At 42.5% G+C, this 18,896-nt stretch overlaps 1 protein-coding gene across 5 annotated transcripts in view; it reads left to right on the top strand.

Moving 5' to 3' along the window:
• The first annotated feature begins 1,757 nt into the window (after positions 1-1,757).
• Klhl12 (kelch like family member 12) overlaps positions 1,758-18,896 on the top strand; it is a 38,911-nt gene continuing 21,772 nt past the window's right edge. The window contains exons 1-5 of one of the 5 annotated variants that reach the window (XM_035445125.1): positions 1,777-1,894; positions 2,045-2,230; positions 5,376-5,576; positions 9,959-10,112; positions 13,375-13,592. In XM_035445125.1, the coding sequence (XP_035301016.1) occupies positions 5,382-5,576; positions 9,959-10,112; positions 13,375-13,592 (567 nt within the window). In that variant the 5' untranslated portion in view covers positions 1,777-1,894; positions 2,045-2,230; positions 5,376-5,381. The other 4 variants (XM_027417550.2, XM_027417549.2, XM_027417551.2 and 1 more) reach the window with 4 other exon arrangements.

Raw genomic sequence — 18,896 nt, 5'->3', positions numbered from 1 at the left:
TATAGAGAACGAGGTCCTGCATTACATTGGAGCCTTAGCAACTCAATTATTATAAATGGTAAAGACCCAAAGAATAGGTTGTCGAACAACTTTAGTCCCAGCACTTGGGAGGCAGAAGCAAGTGTATCTCTGTGAGTTCAAGGCCAGCCTGTCTACAGAGTGAGTTCCAGAACAGCCAGAGGAACCCTGTCTCGAAAAACCAAAAATTAAAAAAAATCCCAAAGAAACTCTCTATCCTGCTACCTCCATCCATTTTGGGCTTCTCATATGCTAGCTACACTTCCAGCTTTTGTTGCTACTGTTTTTAGGATAGAATTTCCCACGAAGGCTGAGCTACTCTTGAATTCCCTCTCTCCTGCTGTCATCTCCCAAGTATGGGTTTACATGTGTAATGCCCAGCTCTCAAGAAAATTCTTGAATAACTTGTGTTTTCTGTTTGTCAGGAAAGCATTTGCCTAGATGAAAGAAAAAGGGCAAAAAGTCTATTAAGAAAATGTTTACATGTAAAAGCAGAAACAGTCAGAGAAGGCCAAGAAAGCTAGTAAATAATGTTTTATGTGTATAAATGTTTTGCCTGTATGTATGTATGTGCACCATGTATGTGCCTGGTGACCAAGGAGGTCAGAAGAGGGCATTGGTTCCTGTTCTAGCTACCTTACATTTATCTACTCTAGAAGTTTTGGGGAGGCACTCCTGCCTGGGGACACGACAAACAGTCCAATGTCTAGGATACAAAAAACAATCAAAATATATCTATATTAATCATTTCAACAAATAAATCCAAAGAGCCCTCAATAGAATTTCTATCAGTTCTGCATTGTACTCCATCCACCATATTTAAAATTCAGGAACATTTTGGGATCAGGAAGATATGACACGAAGGAAACACTAAAGCTGCCCACTTGACTACACTTTATGATCTTTAAAAAACCAAATGTTTGCCAAGCGTGGTGGCACAAGGTTTTAATCCCAGCACTCGGGAGGCATAGGTAGGAGGATCTCTGTGAGTTCGAGGCCAACCTGATGTACAGAGCGAGTTCCAAGACAGTCCGGGGCTACACATAGAAACCCTATCTCGAAAAACAAAACAAACAGAACCAAATGTTGTACAGAGAAAAGCAGGATAATCCAATTTATTCATTCATATACGCTAAACCAAGAAATACCTTTCCCTTCTCAGCCACAAGGTAAACTTGAAATCAACGAGAAGCAAAATTCCTAACAACTTCAGCACTAATGAATGACATGGTGATGGGTCAATGCAATAGAGATGACTAGTGTCCTCTTTGAGAAGGTCCTTTGCAGTTTCCCTCACTGTGTCCAATTTCTGACAGTTTAGTCAATCCACAAGTTCCTTCCCCTTGGCTGGGAGTGAAGGAAGTCATCGCCTCATGGTTGACAGGCCCATTCAGGGCCCAGAGGCCTGCGGTCACAGGGCCTAAGAAGGTCCCACGGCGACAGGCAGCCTGATTGTTCACAACTGACCTGGGCAATTTTGAAGTTGCGGGGGACTGCTGAGTGTGAGGGGGACGCAGCCGCCTGCCGTACCGTGTGTGGGGACCGGCAGCCTCGAACCCTTCGCCTCCGGCCCACGCTCCCGCGCCGCACGTCCCACTCCGTCCACCCTTCCACTTTCTCTTTCCCGTTTTCTGAACCCCCAGGTACGCAGGGCCCCTCCGCTTGGCCTCCCTAACGTGACGTGACCTAGGAGAGGGTCGCCCCTCCCGTTGCGCGACGTCATCACGCCGCGCGGCTGACGAGCCTAGAGACTGGAGTACCACAGAGACTGCTCCGCAGCGGCTGGTCCGGGCGGCGGCGGCGGCGGCGCTCCGGCTGCTCAGCCGCCTGAGAGCCCCGCGCCCAGCCCCTCCGCTTGGGCGTCCACGGAGCCCAGGTGAGTGGATGCGGCGGTGACACCCGGCCTTCCACTTCTGCCCTCATTCTGGGGTGCGGCCTTCCCCCAGCCCTGGTGACCCCCGGATCGGGCGGAGACTCGGTGGGGCGCCCCGGGGTTAGCGGTGGCTTCTCTGCTTCCCCGGAGCAGCGCCTGCCTGCCTGCCTGCCTGCCTGCCGCCCGCCTGCCTGCCCGCCTGCCTGCCTGCCTGCCTGCCTGCCCCGGGAGAAGGTTTCACCTGAAAGGAAAGAATTCGGCCGAGAAACAGTTAAGGCGAAGTTTATTTAACAAAGCAAAGCTACATACTCCAAAGATTGGAGTGGGCTTTCTCGGAAGGTAGGTGGGAGCAGCGCATTGGGGTCTGCGTTGGGCATTTTAAAGGAGTTTTTAAAGAGAACTGATGAGGTGCATGGTATATTCATGCAACACCCTTGCCCTCGCAAATTATAGTGAACCTCATGTTCCGTTGTAGGGCACCCCCCCACAATGTGATCTTGAAAAAAAAAAAATCAAGGTGCTGGTGTCGAAACCGCAACACATTGTAATGAAGCCAGAGTCTTTTTGCAATCCCTTCTTGAATAACGTGCATGTTGGCAATTCGTTAAGCACTCTGATGCCTTGGTTTCTGATACAGTGGGAATATCCCAAATTTAGCTTCACGGATGCTTCGCCAGAGAGGTGCATGCTGACCATGGGAAGGCTTAGTGCAATTTGGTTGGTTTCCTGCGTTCTGGCGTGCGTTAAGTCCCCACCTAACCAGGAGACACAGCTACCAAGATACAGATGCAGTTTTCCATGACTACCGCATATCTAACTCCTTGCCCTACCTATCCAGGTCTTTCTAATACTTGATGATGGTAAGCTTGGCGTTGGCAGGGGAGAACGACGTTATTTTTTTCCTTTTCATTTTAGTCTTCTAGAATTTGATGCCCCTCCCCCCCATTCAAAATGGAACCCCTCTATTCAGATATTAGCACAAGTTCTAGAATATGGCGTTTCTAAAAGGTAAAGGATGTGCTCAGGAGCTTTGTGCTGGGAGGAGGGTTGCTAGACTGGGGTTACTGTCAGTTTTGACACCAACCTTAAAAGTTCCAATCACAGGCTGAGCCCTGCCTGTAGTAAGACACCAGGAAAATTTCATAATCTTCAGACCCTTACTGAGAATTCAACAAATCCCTAGAGTTTCTTGTGGCTCACAATTGAAACTATGTTAACTTTAGGAAAGCTTTTAAAAACGAAAACAATTTGCTTTAGAGAATCATCCCCTTTTTTGTAAAATAGAGGTTGTGGAGTTGTTGGAGGTGCTTTTAATGTAACTAAACAAGAGATGAGAACTTAGAACCTCAACTTTTCAGAAATTATGATTGTGAACTTTGGAAGAAGAGTTTCTTTGTTTGTTTGTTTGTTTGTTTGTTTTTCGAGACAGGGTTTCTCTGTGTAGCTTTGGAGCCTATCCTGGCACTCGCTCTGGAGACCAGGCTGGCCAACTCACAGAGATCCGCCTGCCTCTGCCTCCTAAGTGCTGGGATTAAAGGCGTGCGCCACCAATGCCCGGCTTATAAATGTTGTTCCTGAGTAACAAGGATCCCCAAAGATACCAGGGAGACAGACCACCAATGCAAATGCACAAGGTTTATTAAATTGTTTACCCTACTGAGGGAGAGACCCTGTCTAGCAAGCTGATGCAGCAGCCTCCAGAGGGGGTGAAGTTCCCTGACTACTACTAGCTTTGTTTTTGTTTTGTTTTTTGGTTTTTTGAGACAGGGTTTCTCTGTGACTTTGGATGCTGTCCTGGAACTAGCTGTTGTAGACCAACCTAGTCTCGAACTCACAGAGCTCCTGCCTGCCTCTGCCTCCCGAGTGCTGGGATTAAGGTGTGCACCATCATGGCCAGGTCTTGAGTTTCTTTTCTTGGTTCATTTCAGAAAGTAAAAGATTGTTCTCATAACCACCTCCATCGCATTCCCCAATAAGGGTTCTGAGGAGGAAAATAGCACTACTAAAATCTTCCCACTCAGGAAAGTATTCCTCACATTGCTTTTCAAATACATAATTATTCAACTGATGCATATACGTGAACTTCGGGGTTCTGGTCATTCTCTGATACTCATAGGGAATTAGTTACAGGAATCCACAGATAGCAAAATCTGAGTGTGCTAGTCTTTGGTTTGGTTTTTTGAGATGGAGCCCAGGCTGTCCTGGAACTCATTATGTAGACTACGGTGACCTTCAGCTTGAAGCAATCTACCTCTGTATCCCAAGTGCTTGAATTATGGGGGATACTCCACTACACCTGGCTCTGAAGTCATATAGAATGATATGCATAGTATTTGCATATACTCCATGCACACACTCTGGATTACTCATACCTAAAACAATAAAATTGTTGTTTTTGTACTGGCTGATTTTATGTCAGTATGACACAAGCTATGGTCATCTGAGAGGAGGGAACCTTATTTAAGAAAAGGCCTATAGAAGATCAGGGTGCAGTGAATTTGGTAGGGCATTTTCTTAACTAGTGATTGATGGTGGAATGCTTAGCTCACTGTGCTGCCCCTGGTCTCTTGGTCCTGTGTTCTTTAAGAACACAGGTGGTAGTACTGCACTCCTTTAATCCTGGCACTTGGGAGGGAGAGGCGAGCAAATGTCTGTGAGCTGAGGCCAGCCTGGTCTACCGATCAAGTGCCAGGACAGCCAGGACTACAACAGAGAAACCCTGTCTCAAAAAACAAGAGAAAGAAAAGAAAAGAAAAAAGAAAGAAAAGTAAGTAAATTGAGCAAGTCATAAGGAACAAGTCAATGAGCCTCCCCTCCATGGCTTCTGCATCATTTCCTGGAGTATCAGTTCCACTTGGTTTGAGTTCCTACAGTGGACTGTGACTTGGGATCTGTAAGCCAAATAAACCCTTTCCTCCCCAAGTTGCTTTTTTGTTGATTTTGCTTGTTTTTGGAGACAGTGTTTCTCTGTGTAACCTTGGCTGTCCTGTAACTCACTCTTTAAACCAGGTTGGCCTCAATCTCAAGACATCTGCCTGCCTCTGCCTCCCAAGTGCAGGGATTTAAAGGTGTGAGCCATTACACCTGACTCCCAAGTTGCTTTTTGATCGTGGTGTTTTATCACAACATTAGTAACCCTGACTAAGATAGTGTTATTTAGGGAAAATAATAAAAGTCTGTACATGTTCAAAGTCAATACTTTACCTTTTGAATATTTTGATCCTTACTTGGTTGAATACAAAGATGTAGAACTAGTAGAATTTGGAGGCAGAAGAGATAACTTAAGTTGGTGTTAGCTAGATTATGGTAGTGGTGCCAGGGTCGGGCATGCTCTGGACTTGTGGAAGTTTGTGTTTAAGGAAGCCCCTTTTTAGTTCCTTAATTTGTAAAGCTAATTGTGTATTCAGCTTCCCACTTCTTCAAATATGGTCTCTTTTCTCTTGTAGCTGCATCATCCAAGGATTACTTTGTTCTTTCTCCATAGTGCTTGATGGGCGGCATTATGGCCCCCAAAGACATAATGACAAATACTCATGCCAAGTCCATCCTCAACTCCATGAACTCCCTCAGGAAGAGCAACACCCTCTGTGATGTGACCTTGAGAGTAGAGCAGAAAGACTTCCCTGCCCACCGGATTGTGCTGGCTGCCTGCAGTGATTATTTCTGTGCCATGTTCACTAGTGAGGTAAGTGCAAGTCATTGCTCCATAAGTGAAATTCACGTATGTAACTTGTTTCATACATTCTGCTCTTATTTCAAAGAGCAGAATAGCATGTATTGGTGATTTGTCTGAATTCTCTGGCCAGCTAGGTGAGTGTCCCTTTCTTTCTTCACTGTTTGTTTGTGTCTTCTGTGGGGGATGCTCAGTCACAGATGTTGTATCCCAACAAAAGACCATTCTTTGGTCAAAAATGTAGGATCCCTGCCCTGTTAAAACTTCGAAACAAGCTACCAATAAAATATAAATTTGAAACCAGGTATCGTGTGTCACACTTATAATCCCAACACTCGGGAAGCAGAAGCAGGAGGATCACCATAAATTTGAGGCTAGTCTAGGCTACAGAATAATACCCATCTCAAACACACTCAGCAGGGGCTGGAGAGATGGCTCAGGGGTTAAGAGCACTGGCTGTCCTTCCAGAGGACCCAGGTTTAATTCCCAGCACCCACATGGCAGCTCACAGCTGTCTGTAACCCTGTTCTGGGAATCTGAGACCCTCACATAGACATACATGCAGGCAAAACACCAATGTACATAAAAAATACAAATAAAAGGTTTGTGTATTAAAAAAAAAAAAAAAAAAAAACACCCAGCAATGAAAAAAAAATTGTAGCTTGGTAAACCCATGAATTTGTATAGTGTATTTGTTAAATAGGTAAGCTCTGAATAAGACATATGATGGCTTCCCCTTTTAAATTACCAATAGTCATAGAAAATGAGTGTTCCTGGACTGGAGAGATGGCTCAGAGGTTAAGACCACTGACTGCTCTTCCAGAGGTCCTGAGTTCAAATCCCAGCAACCACATGGTGACTCACAACCATCTGTAATGAGATCTGGTACCTCTTATGGCCTGCAGGTGTACATGCAGGTAGAACACTGTATACATAATAAATAAAATTTAAAAAAAAGAAAAAAAGAAAATGCCTGGCGTGTACATCTGTTTTTGAGACAGAATCTTACTACATAGCCCAAGTTGATCTGAACTACTCCATCTTTCTGCCTCAGTCTCCTCAAGTACAGAGATTACAGGCATGTGCCACCCATGCGTGGCTATGATAAGACTCTTTAAAAGGTATCTCTACCTACCAGTTTTTCTTTAGTTAGTACCCGTCACCATAATGAAGAGGTAGTTGCTGGAACCGGATAGGAGAGAAGTATAATAGTAGCTATATTTATGGGCCCTGTTACAATGCTGTGTTTGTCATTCATCCTAAAGGTATATATTAACATTTCATTTTACAAATGAAAAAGGGTCTCAATAAATGCCGTGTCCATGGTCATGGAGCTTGAGAATGTTACACACAGGTGGGCTTTGCCTCTACAGCTTGTGACTATAAAGCCTACTTCTTAACTCCCTTGCTCAGTCTGATAGAAGAAACAGAAAGCTGCCAGGTCATTCTGGCTCATCCAGGCTAATTTAAAAACCGTCTTGAATAATACAACAGCACAGATCTCTCCATTATGGCTGTCCCCAGAGCACTGGCATTTAGCTGGGTAAGGGGTGTTAACCAGAAGTGCTGAGCATGGAATGGACTAAGAAGACTGCCAGCTACTGATTGTACATTAATACCCTGTTTGCTGTTGTCTTGGAGAAAGTCTGTCTGCACTGTTTATTCAACATTGAGAAATTTGTGGAGTCTTGAAAAATAACTAATTTCTTCTCATACATGATTCTTCTTCTTTTTTCTTTTGTTTTCTTCTTTTCATCTTTTTTAGACAGGGCTTTTCTGTGCCTGTCCTAGAACTCCTGTAGACCAGGTTGGCCTTGAACTCAGATATTTACCTGCCTCTACCTGGGATTAAAGACAACATGTACCACTAATGAATCTTTTTTATGTATGGGATTGGTTTTGTAATCAATGTTTTTTGTCATTCTCTGGGCTGTTGGAGAAATCAAAGTTGATAAAGCCATTTAGTTTGTAATGGAAGTACATCAGAGTGTTGTAATAGGAGTTTATGTGTGTGAGCGCATGTGGACCTGAGTGTGCTCACCTTTGTGAGGCCATTGTCAGAAGCCCTCATTAGTCACTCTCCACCCTACTTTTTCCTTTAAAAAAAAAATAGTTTTTAATGTTCTAGCTTCATTTTTATTTTATTTTTGAGACAGCATCTTTTGGTAAAGACATTGCCTGCCAATTTTTTTTATCTTTTAACTAATTTTTATTTAAGTTAAAAACAATCTTATTTTACATACCAATCCCAGTTCCCTCTCCCTCCTGTCCTCCCATTCCCCTAAGGGAGGGTGAAGCCTCACATGGGGATCATCAAAAATCTGTCACATCATTTGGGGCAGGACCTAGGCCCTCCCCCATGTGTCTAGGCTGAGTTAGTGTCCTTCTATAGGGAATGGGCTTCCACAGCCCATTGGTGCACTAGGGATACATACTGGTTCCACTGCCAGAGGCCCCATAGACTGCCCTGGCCTCCCAACTGACACCCACATTCAGGGGACCTGGTTCCATCCTATGCTGGTTCCCCAGCTGTCAGACAGGGGACCATGAGCTCCCCCTTGTTCGGGTCAGCTATTTCTATGGGTTTTCTGGCATGGTCTTGACCCCTTTTTCATCACTCCTCCCTCTCTGCAGCTGGTTCAGTTCAGTGCTTAGCTGTGGGTCTCTGCTTCTGCTTCTATCAGCTACTGGGTAAAGGCTCTATGATAGCATTTAAGGTAGTCGTCAATCTCATTATAGGGGAAGGGCATTTAAGGCAGCCTCTCCACTACTGCTTAGATTCTTAGTTGGGGTCATCCTTGTGGATCCCTAGAGATTTCCCGAGCACCAGATTTCTTGCTAAACCCATAATGGCTCTGTCCTTTTCTTGCCCTGCTTCTCTATTCTTCCCACAACTCAACCTTCCTGATTCCTCATGTTCTCCTCCCTCTTCTCCTTCTCCCCTCTTCTTCCTTTTACCTCCCTTCCCCTCCCCCCAGTGCTCCCAATTTGCTCGGGAGATCTTGTCCCTTTCCCCTTCTCCGGGGATCAATCCACGTATGTCTCTTTTAGGGTCCTCCTTGTTTCCTAGCTTCTTTGGGGTTGTGGGTTGTTTTTTGTTTTTTAAGATTTATTTATTAGGTATAGTGTTCTGCCTGCATGTATGTGTGCAGGCCAGAAGAGGGCACAAGGTATCATTACAAATGGTTGTGAGCTACCATGTGGTTGCTGGGAATTGAACTCAGAACTTTTGGAAGAGCAGGCAGTGCACTGAGCCATCGCTCCAGCCCCTCCATCTTACTTTTGAGACAGGATCTCTCACTGAGACTCAGAATCTGCCTGTCTCTGCCTTAAGGCCTGGAATCACAGGTACATATCAATATTTTGAAGAACCATCAAACAGCTGAGTTGTATCCTGATAGACTTTTCCCCCCCACTTTTGTGTTTGCTTTTGGTTTTGTTTTTGATGTGTAGGATGTCATAACACAGCCTAGAGCAGCTCTAGCTCAGACAGTTAACAGAAGAGCCTTTTACAATGATCTGCATGTTCTTTTTCCATCCAGATGTACTCTGAGGGTAGATGAGTGGAATGTGGTAATCTTGGAGGAGGCTGTAACTATAAACCTCAGAGTCCTATTATCATGAAATTGACTATTTCTATTTTAGCCACACATGGTGGCAAATGCATGTAATCTCAGCCCTCAGAAGTCTGGGGCAAGAGGGTAGCAATAACTTCAGGGACAGCTTGGGCTACAAACTGAAAACCAGGCCAGCCACACTACAGCATATGGGTGGTGGGCGGAGAGGACAGAGAAGAGATAATGTTTTATCATAAAGGCACATAGACACTAGTGGTAAGTTTATGAAATACTTTTATATTCTGTTCTCTAAAACATCTATGTTGGTTTTAATATGAAATCAGGTTGGTAATTATTCTCTAGAAAATTTTGATATTCTACTGTTCACTACTAGGGATACAACCAACTGCCCACTCTATTTGCAGATTTACAAATACATGACATACTTGGTATATACAAATCAAATAAAATAGATGGTAATTTAAACATTTTTTATAAAATTATTTTACGTTTATGAGTGTTTTGCATGCATGTATGACTATGCCTTATGTGTGTGTGCCTGTTGCCTATGGAGGTCAGGAAATGGCATCAGTCCCCTGGAACTGGTGTTATGGATGATTGTGAACTTCCTTGGGTGCTGGGAATTGAACCCAGGTCCTCTGGAAGAGCAGCTAGTAATACTCTTCACCACTGAGCTATTTGTCCAGCCCCAGACTATTGTTTTTAAACGATGTATATTTAATTAGTACCAGTGTCCATTTGAGTTCTTAGGCTTAGATTCTGTCTTTACATTGTGGAATTAAAAGTACCATTCTTTTCTGCCTTATGAATTTTCAGCTTTCAGAGAAGGGGAAGCCATATGTTGACATTCAAGGTTTAACTGCTTCTACCATGGAAATCCTGTTGGACTTTGTGTACACAGAAACAGTACACGTGACAGTGGAGAATGTTCAAGAACTGCTCCCAGCAGCCTGTCTACTTCAGCTGAAAGGTACAGTTGAGAAAAGGTATCCTTGTTCCTGACACATCAGCCCTGGAAGTGGTTTTCATGATGTAAAATTAATCAAGACTTTCAGAGGCCCATCTAGAAGCATGACTTTTGAATCTCTGAGCATGGAAGTCAGGTGTATTTAAGAGCAATGCAAAAGACTCTCCAAATATGAGTATTTGGCTCTTGGAAAAGAAAATGTTTAAACTTTTTCTATTTTTGAGAATATGGAAGGACCAGGTGTGATGACTAACACTAGTTATCCCAGCACTTAGGAAGCTGAGACAGGAGGATTGTGTGAGTTTCAAGCCAACTTAGTCTACAAAATGAGATTTATGTCTCAAAACCAAGCCAAAGGGCTGAAGAGATGCCTCTATGGTTAAGGGCATGGACTGCTTGCTCTTCAGGAGGACCTGTGTTTGAGTCCCAGCACCCACTTGGTGGCTTACAACTATTGGTAACTTCGTTTCCAGGGAACCTGATGCCCTCTTCTGGGCACCAGGTAAGAAAATGGTGTACAGACACACATGTATGCAAAGCACCCACACATAAGATAATTAAGCAAAACAGAAGAATGGAAAATACAGGGATGTCCTTAATACATACATGCAAGCATACTTGCATAGTACTCATGTAAGAATTGCCAAGAAACTGATAGTGTTCATTTCCTGCAGAGATACTGTCCACTTATTTACCTTGTCATTAGGTGGCTATGGGCATGGAGAGGCTAAGAGGACTCTTCATATAAACCATTTTATATCTTTAAGTCTTTGAATCATGTGAAATATCTTTTTTAAATTTTATTTAGTTTATTTTTATTTTTTATGCGTATAAGTGTTATGCTGGAAAGTAGGACCTTTGGTGGCCACAGAGGTCAAATGTCAGAGCCCCTGGAACTGGAGTTATAGGCAGTTGTGAGCTGCTTTCTGGATGCTGGGAACCGAACATAGATTATCTTCAAGAGTGACAAATGCTTTTAATGGCTGAACCGTCTCTCCAGTCCCCTTGTTTGTTTTTGGGTTTTTTTGAGACAGGGTCTCATTATGTAACTCTGACTGCCTCAAATTCTAGCATAGCCACCTGCCTCTGCTTCCCAATACTATAATTAAAGGCATGTGCCACCATGCCTGACTTAAAATACTTATTAGAAATAAAATTTACCTAGCACTTGTGAAAGAGAGGCAACATGGGCTATATAGGTAGACCATGTCTCAAAAAAAGTAAATAAAATAAAATTTAAATCGATGTATAATAGTTAAAATATAATTTTCACTGCATTAGAGATGGCCTCCCTTCCAGTTTCTAGTCTATTTTTATGTGTGTGTGTGTGTGTGTGTGTGTGTGTGTGTGTGTGTGTGTGTGTACTTTTTCTTTGTTTTGGTTTACACTGTATAGAAAAAAACTGGCCCTGAGCTGTATCCCAGGTGTTCCTAATTCTATCTTCTTGCCTCAGCCTCTTGAGTACTAGGATTGCAATTGTGGTCAAGGACTAGCCAGTCTGTTTCTTTTAACCGCCATTTATGTATATCCACATAAATGAAACATTCTTGCTGTTGTTTTGTTTTGTTTTAGATGAGTCTCACTGTGTAGTCCACGCTGTCCTTGAGTTACTGATCCTTTGTATTCTTCTGAGTGCTGGGATTACAGGAACAAACCATTATATCCAGTCTACATTCTCCACTTGTAATATAGATTTAAGTAAAATGAAACACAATTTATATTTTATAAACAGAGTTATAAAATTAAGAATTAAGTTTATGCAAGATGTTGTGGCACACACCTTTAATCTCAGCACTCAGGAGAGAGATGCAGACAGATATTTGTAAATTTGAGTCCAGTCTGATCTGCATCATGAGCTCCAGGCCAGCCAGGGTTACAGAGTAAGACCCTGCCTCAAAAAACAGCCTTAAAGAATTGAGTTCATTTGTTTGTTAGTTTTTTGGTTTTGGGGTTTTGGGTTTTTTTTCCAAGACAGGGTTTCTCTGTGGCTTTGGAGGCTGTCCTGGAACTAGTTCTTGTAGACCAGGCTGGTCTCGAACTCACAGAGGTCTGCCTGCCTCTGCCTCCCAGTTGCTGGGATTGAAGGCATTTGCTACCACCACTAGGCAAGAATTGAGTTCATGCACTGTACTTTTTTTTTTTTTTTTTCCAGTGCCAAGGATTGAACTGGGGCCTTGTGCATTCTGAGATGCTATACTAGCAGAACTGCTTTTCTGTAAAGCTACATACATCCCAAGCTTCTCTTCTGAATTTCCCAGTTAGAGAATTACGGCATTATTTTCCTTCACTGGAGGGGTTGCTTGTTTTTTGGGTTTCTCTGTGTAACACTGTTGGCTGTCTTGGAACTTGCTTTGTAGACCAGGCTGGCTTCAAACTCACAAGAAAGCTGTCTGCCTCTGCCTCTGCCTCTGCCTCTGCCTCTGCCTCTGCCTCTGCCTCCCAAGTGCTGGGATTAAAGTTTGTGCCACCATACCCAGCCTCACTGGAGTTTTAAAATAATTTGACATATGGTTCAGTAGTTAAGAACACGTGTGTCCCAGAGAACCTGGGTCCAATTCCCTGCACTGACATGGTCGATGACTCACAACTGCCTTTAGGTCCAGTTCCAAGGGATCTGACAGGTATGACCTCCTTGGGCACTGTATGCCATGATGCATTTACATACATGCAGACCTAATACTTAGACACATAAAATAAAAATCAGTAAATCTTAAAACAAAACAAAACAAAATCTTTATGTAGGGAGTAGAAAATAAGAACATTGGTTCTTGTTTTTAGATTGGTTTCAGTAGCTAAGAGTGTACAGCATTTGATGGTGTGAATGTCCTTGAAACTAGGTCGGACTTGCTGTATTCATTTTAAAGATGAAGCAGAAGCAGATATAAAGGGCTTTTAAAAGTGACATAGTGGGGTTGGAGAGATGTCTCAGAGGTTAAGAGCACTGGCTGCTCTTCCAGAGGTCCTGAGTTCAATTCCCAGCAACCACATGGTGGCTCACAACTATATGTGAAGAAATCTGGCACCCTCTTCTTGCCGGCAAGCATACATGCAGACAGAGTACTATACACAATAAATAAATAAATAAATAAATCGTTAAAAAGAAAGTGACATAATACATAAGACAGAGATAATATTTAAATGCCTTGACCATACATTTTCTAATTTGTGTGTTAAGGTGTGGAGCCAGTGTTCTGATAACATGTAGAGAAGACTTCACCCTTGGCCTTGTATCCTGAAGTCTGCTCACTGCCTGTGTTTATCCTAGGTGTGAAACAAGCCTGCTGTGAGTTCTTAGAAAGTCAGCTGGACCCTTCTAATTGCCTGGGTATCAGAGATTTTGCTGAAACTCACAATTGCGTTGACCTGATGCAAGCAGCTGAGGTTTTTAGCCAGAAGCATTTTCCTGAAGTGGTACAACATGAAGAGTTCATTCTTCTGAGTCAAGGAGAGGTGGAAAAGCTAATCAAGTGCGATGAAATTCAGGTACAGCTCTGGCTTGGTGTTATGGTTTCGTTAAAACTGGGCCTTTATAAAAATTACAGGGCAGGATGGAGTGACTGGGTCCATATTACAGCTTCATAATCAAATACCCAGATTGGGGCCAAAGGTTTTAATTTATTTGCACATTTTTGGAGGAAAAAGATCTGCCCCTTTTCTTTATCAAATATATTCATTCCAGGAGTAAACAATTAAATCAGCAGAAATTGGAAATTAGGTATATTTCTATGCAATACTATTACCCACTGGCTGTGTAGTAGTGTTTTTTGTTGCCTATAGGCATAGTTAGGCTGAAAATGGAATGAAGAATCCAAAGAGGTCTAATAGATGTCTTTGAAGCCTGTAGCATTAATCTCCAATGGACTAGATCTTTAGTTAGTAGCTTCTAGAAAGATACTCAGAGAGAGCCAAGTCCTGTGTCATGTGTACCTGTTGAGTTGGTTTCTCTACTAGAATATATTACCAAACTTCTGTTCCTCAGTTTAGATCTGAAATGCATTAGAAAGCATCAGGATTGATTTAATACTTTTATATGCTGTAGGAAAGTTTGCTACTTAAAGAGATTCTATGACCAATCCAGGAATGCCATTGAATATCTGTAATCCCAGCACTCAAAAGGCTGCAGAGGTAGGAGGGTCATGAGCTTGCCTTGGCAACACAGTGAGACTTTTTCTCAAAAAAAAAAAAAAAAAAAAAAAAGGAAAGAAAAGAAAGAAAGAAAGAAAGAAAGAACCATAGGAGAAAAGAAATTCTGTGTTATACTTTGTGTAAATCAAATGGTCACTGTCCTGACTGGCTAGAAATGGATTTTTATGTTACAAATTAAAATTTTAAGTATACTTTTATTGAATTTTAGCCAACTTTTAGTATACACCTTTCTTTGACTACAGTTGTAAGGCAAACCTGGGAAGAACATCTTGGTAAATTGTATTCATCTAGAGGGGAATTATTCCCCACTTGACTTTCATATTAGCCTAGAGAGACACTGTTAGAGATGCTGCTGAGTCAAACATGTGCTGGTCTTTTCATCCTGATGCTGCTGCTGAACTTGTATCCTTGTGCAGATGGGGAGAGGCATGGCCACAAAGTGTATTCTTTACATTTAGGAGCCAGTAGTTAGCTAGAAAATTATGACTCTCCTTTTTACATTTTTAATATTTATGTATCTTGATTTTTTTGAGATAGGGTTTCTCTGTGTAACCCTAGCTGGTCTGGAATTGACCTGGCTGGCTTTGAACTCAGAGATCTGCCTACCTCTGTCTCCCAGGTACTGGGATTAAAAGTGTACCCCCCCCCACACCCAGCATGACTCTTTGTCTCTGTATTAGAAAATACAGTGACGTAGTAGGTGCTACTGTTTATAATAAAATAGTACTTAGCATCTACTATTAGTTATTTTGTCAGAGGCTTATTGAGTACTTACAGTGGAAAATCCCCGTCACTTTGTACATCTCTTTCTCCCTCCTTCATACCTGTACCAGTCTTTCTTTTGGGGGGCCACCAACCAGCTCCCAGATCATGACATGGAGACTTACCATTAGTTTTGAGTGCTTAGCCTTATCTGAGCCCTTATTTTAGTGTCTCTCTTTATCTACCTTTTGCCTCGGGGCTTTTTACCTTTCTTTCTGTATGTCCTCTGGCTGGCCCAAGGCATCTCTCTCTTTGCTCCCCTTTTCCTCTCTCCTTTCTCAAGCCTAGATTTCTTCTCTTGTTTATTCTCTCTGCCCACCAGCCCTGCCTATCCCTCTACTGCCTAGCTACTGGCCGTTCAGCTCATTATTAGACCAATCAGGTACAAGATGAAATAGCAGCACATCTTTTCACAATTAAACAAATGCAGCATAAACAAATGTAATACATCTTTACACAGTTAATATTCCACAATACCCACCTCATCTTTTATTTTTTGTGTGTTTCTGTTGGAGTTTAGAATTAGTAAGTCTTGGACATGGTAGGCTAGCCAGTACTCTTATCATGGAACCGACCTAGACCCAGCTCTTTTGGATGGTATTATTCTTGGTGCTTCCACCTGACTTAACCCTCACAGCTGTCTTCAGTTATCATCCAGTTGACTTAGAGGTGAACCACTGTACCGTCGTAAGTTGTAGAGTCAGGATTCCAGATGTGGTGCCCCACACCTATAACTCTAGTGTCCCCTGGGACGCAGAGCTGGGAAATTTAAAACTATCCTGAACTACAGAAGAAACTCTGTCTCAAGAAACCAACAAAAGAAAAGAAAAAGAAAAAATTTAAAAGCTCCGTGTGGAGCCAGGTGTTGGTGGCACACGCCTTTAATCCCAGCACTCGGGAGGCAGAGGCAGGTGGATCTCTGTGAGTTCGAGACCAGCCTGGTCTACAAGAGCTAGTTCCAGGACAGCCTCCAAAGCCACAGAGAAACCCTGACTGGGAAAAACTAAAAAAAAAAAAAAAAGTTCCGTGTGGTATGTTGGACCTGTATTTCCAGCACTTAGGAGTGGAGGCAGAGGATCAGTTTTTTTTTTTTTTTTTTTGGTTTTTGTTTTTTTTTTTGAGACTGGGTTTCTCTGTGTCGCTTTGGAGTCTGTCCTGGCACTGACTCTAGAGACCAGGCTGGCCTCGAACTCACAGAGATCCGCCTGCCTCTGCCTCCCGAGTGCTGGGATTAAAGGCATGCGCCATCAATGCCTGGCAAGGTTCAGTTTAAAACCTTCCTTTGCTACATAGTGAGTACCAGGCTAGCCTGGGTTACAAGAGACCATTTCTTAACAACACCGCCTAAATCAGGCCGTGTATTCCCGAGGCTTTTCCTCCACTAAGCTGTGAGCTCACCACCAAGTGTCCAGTTTGTTTCTAATTGTTCTCCTCAGGAGATTAGCACAAATATCAGTGATTTTGGACCTCTTGTAGAATCTGGATAAAATGAGATGGAACAGAAAGAGCAAATAGTTAACCATAATCAGTCCAAGATGAAAAACAACTTGTTCATTCTCTTATGTAGCTTTCCTTCCACATGTATTAAGAATGCCCTTTGCTTTTTTATCTGGAATGACAACAAAAGACTTTTTTTTTCCTGTTCTGTAATCCAGCCCCAAACTGGAACCAGATGTCTTGACTTCCATTTGCCAAATAGCACTTCCTCTTATTAAATAAAACAATAGGACCCAGGCATGGTGGTACTGGTCTATAATTCCATAACTGACAATGGGAAGGTGGTATCCTGAGGTTCAGGGGTTCAAGGTTGTTCTTGGTTTGAGGCCAGTCTGGGTTTTTGAGACTTCTTCTCAAAAAACAATATGCAAAAAACCAACATAAGGAAGCAGTGTATCATACTGACTAAAACAGAATGGGGTTTACAGTCAGACTTAGTTATAACATTTGTGATGTGTTACTTCATGGTTAGCCTTTGTTTTCCTCTTCTATAAAATATAAATATATTAGCTCTTACTACATAAGACTGTTCAGAGCATTAAATGTCAGTTCCTTGTCTGACACCTAAGAAAAAACCTTTATGAAGAATATTTATTTTCCCCATTATGAATCATTAACCTTTCTGCACATACAGCAGTTTCTCTGCAATTTTAATTTACTTGTTTTTAAACAAAAAGACCTTTTAATAATGACTATCTTCATCCTCCCAGCATCTATTAGTAAGATGGATTGACTTGATCTTCCACATACTTCTCCAGGGCTGCCACAGCTGCGGTCTAGCCTGTTGTACCAGAGGAAACTTGAACCCATCTTCTAGCTCCTAGCCCTTCTGAGTGTTCTCCCCATGATCACCACAGCATTTTTAACAAACATCTGTTTGTTACTGCCCTGCTTGAAACAGGGCAGCAATATGAAATGATATCTAGTTCCTCTTTCTGTTGCCCTCAGCAGACTGGTGCTTAACTGCAACTCTGTCACCACCCTTCTTCCTTCCTTAGACTAAACAACTGAGATGTCCCCAAGTGCCAGTGCTTTTTGCTCTAGGTCAGTGCTATCTGGTAGAAAATTCTTTCGAGACGGATTAAATTCCCTTGATAAATTCCTCTGATAGCCACTGGAAGTGTTGTTGTTGCGCTTAGGGATGTAGCTAGTACTGCTAAGAAGCTGACTCTGTTGATTTTAGTTAAATGTCACTCCTGTGTCAGACAGGACAGCTGGTCCAGAACTTCTGGGTGCACTCTTTTTTTTTTTTTTTTTTTTTTTTTAAGGCTACACTTGGGGATTTTGAGATAAGATCCTATTCTACATCCCTAGCTGACCCTGAACTCACTATGTAGCACCCCCTCCTGCCTCAACCTTCCAAGTGCTGGGATTATCAGTGTATGCTGCTACTACTTCTGGCCCTTCAAGTACCGAGCACGCACGCATCCTGGCTATTGGCTACTTGACCATCAGATTTCAGCTTACTACTTGAAGGAGACTTTTTCTGTCTTATCAGTCTGTTTTTTAACTTTGGCATAGTTGGCTGTGCCTTAATCTAATGCTATTTCAGCCAATATTTGCAACTCCACAGTTACCAGCCTGCTTCTCTGGCAGTGGCCTGGCTGCTCCAGCCATACCTTGGTGGGAATTCTGTTCCCTCAGGCACTTACTCAGTTGCTGCCACTAAATGTAGCTTTAACTGAATCTCTGTCTATTTATAAATAAGACTATAGAGATTCAAAGGCTGGGTGAAAACCTGCTATCTCAGAGAGGCTGAGTAGCAACAGCTAACTTTCAACTTTGCTGGAGTCTCCCCAAAAGAGAGTGTCCTTGTGTTCCACAAAAACAAAGAGAAATGTGCCACTCCAAATCCTTCCCTACTACTTATGGTGTGTCTTTGTCTCTTTCTGATGCTCTGTGATTACTTTCTGTCAACTAGACGCTAACTCAGCCTCCTGACTCAAGGTTAATTTTATTTAATTAATGCAAATGCAAATTCTAGGTTCATAGTGTGATTGAATATCCCCCAATATTTTCTTCTTTTTGTCTAAATAAAAAGGACTGGTTTAAACTCTTAACACAGTAAAATACCATTTTGCATTTGGCAAATTCAGAAAAACTAATCTGTCATATCTTGGTGAGTCCAAAGTTTGGTACCCAATTCACTTTATTTATTTATTTATTTATTTATTTTTGGTTTTTCGAGACAGGGTTTTGGTTTCTCTGTGGCTTTGGAGGCTGTCCTGGAACTGGCTCTTGTAGACCAGGCTGGTCTCGAACTCTCAGAGATCCGGCCTACCTCTGCCTCCCAAGTGCCGGGATTAAAGGTGTGCGCCACCACCGCCTGTCCCTAATTCACTTTCTATCCTAACTTGTATTATCAACCCCAAACTATCTTTT

Source organism: Cricetulus griseus, chromosome 5, assembly GCF_003668045.3.
Source record: "Cricetulus griseus strain 17A/GY chromosome 5, alternate assembly CriGri-PICRH-1.0, whole genome shotgun sequence".
Lineage (NCBI taxonomy): Eukaryota > Metazoa > Chordata > Mammalia > Rodentia > Cricetidae > Cricetulus > Cricetulus griseus.
This window is presented reverse-complemented; position numbering and strand designations above follow the sequence as displayed.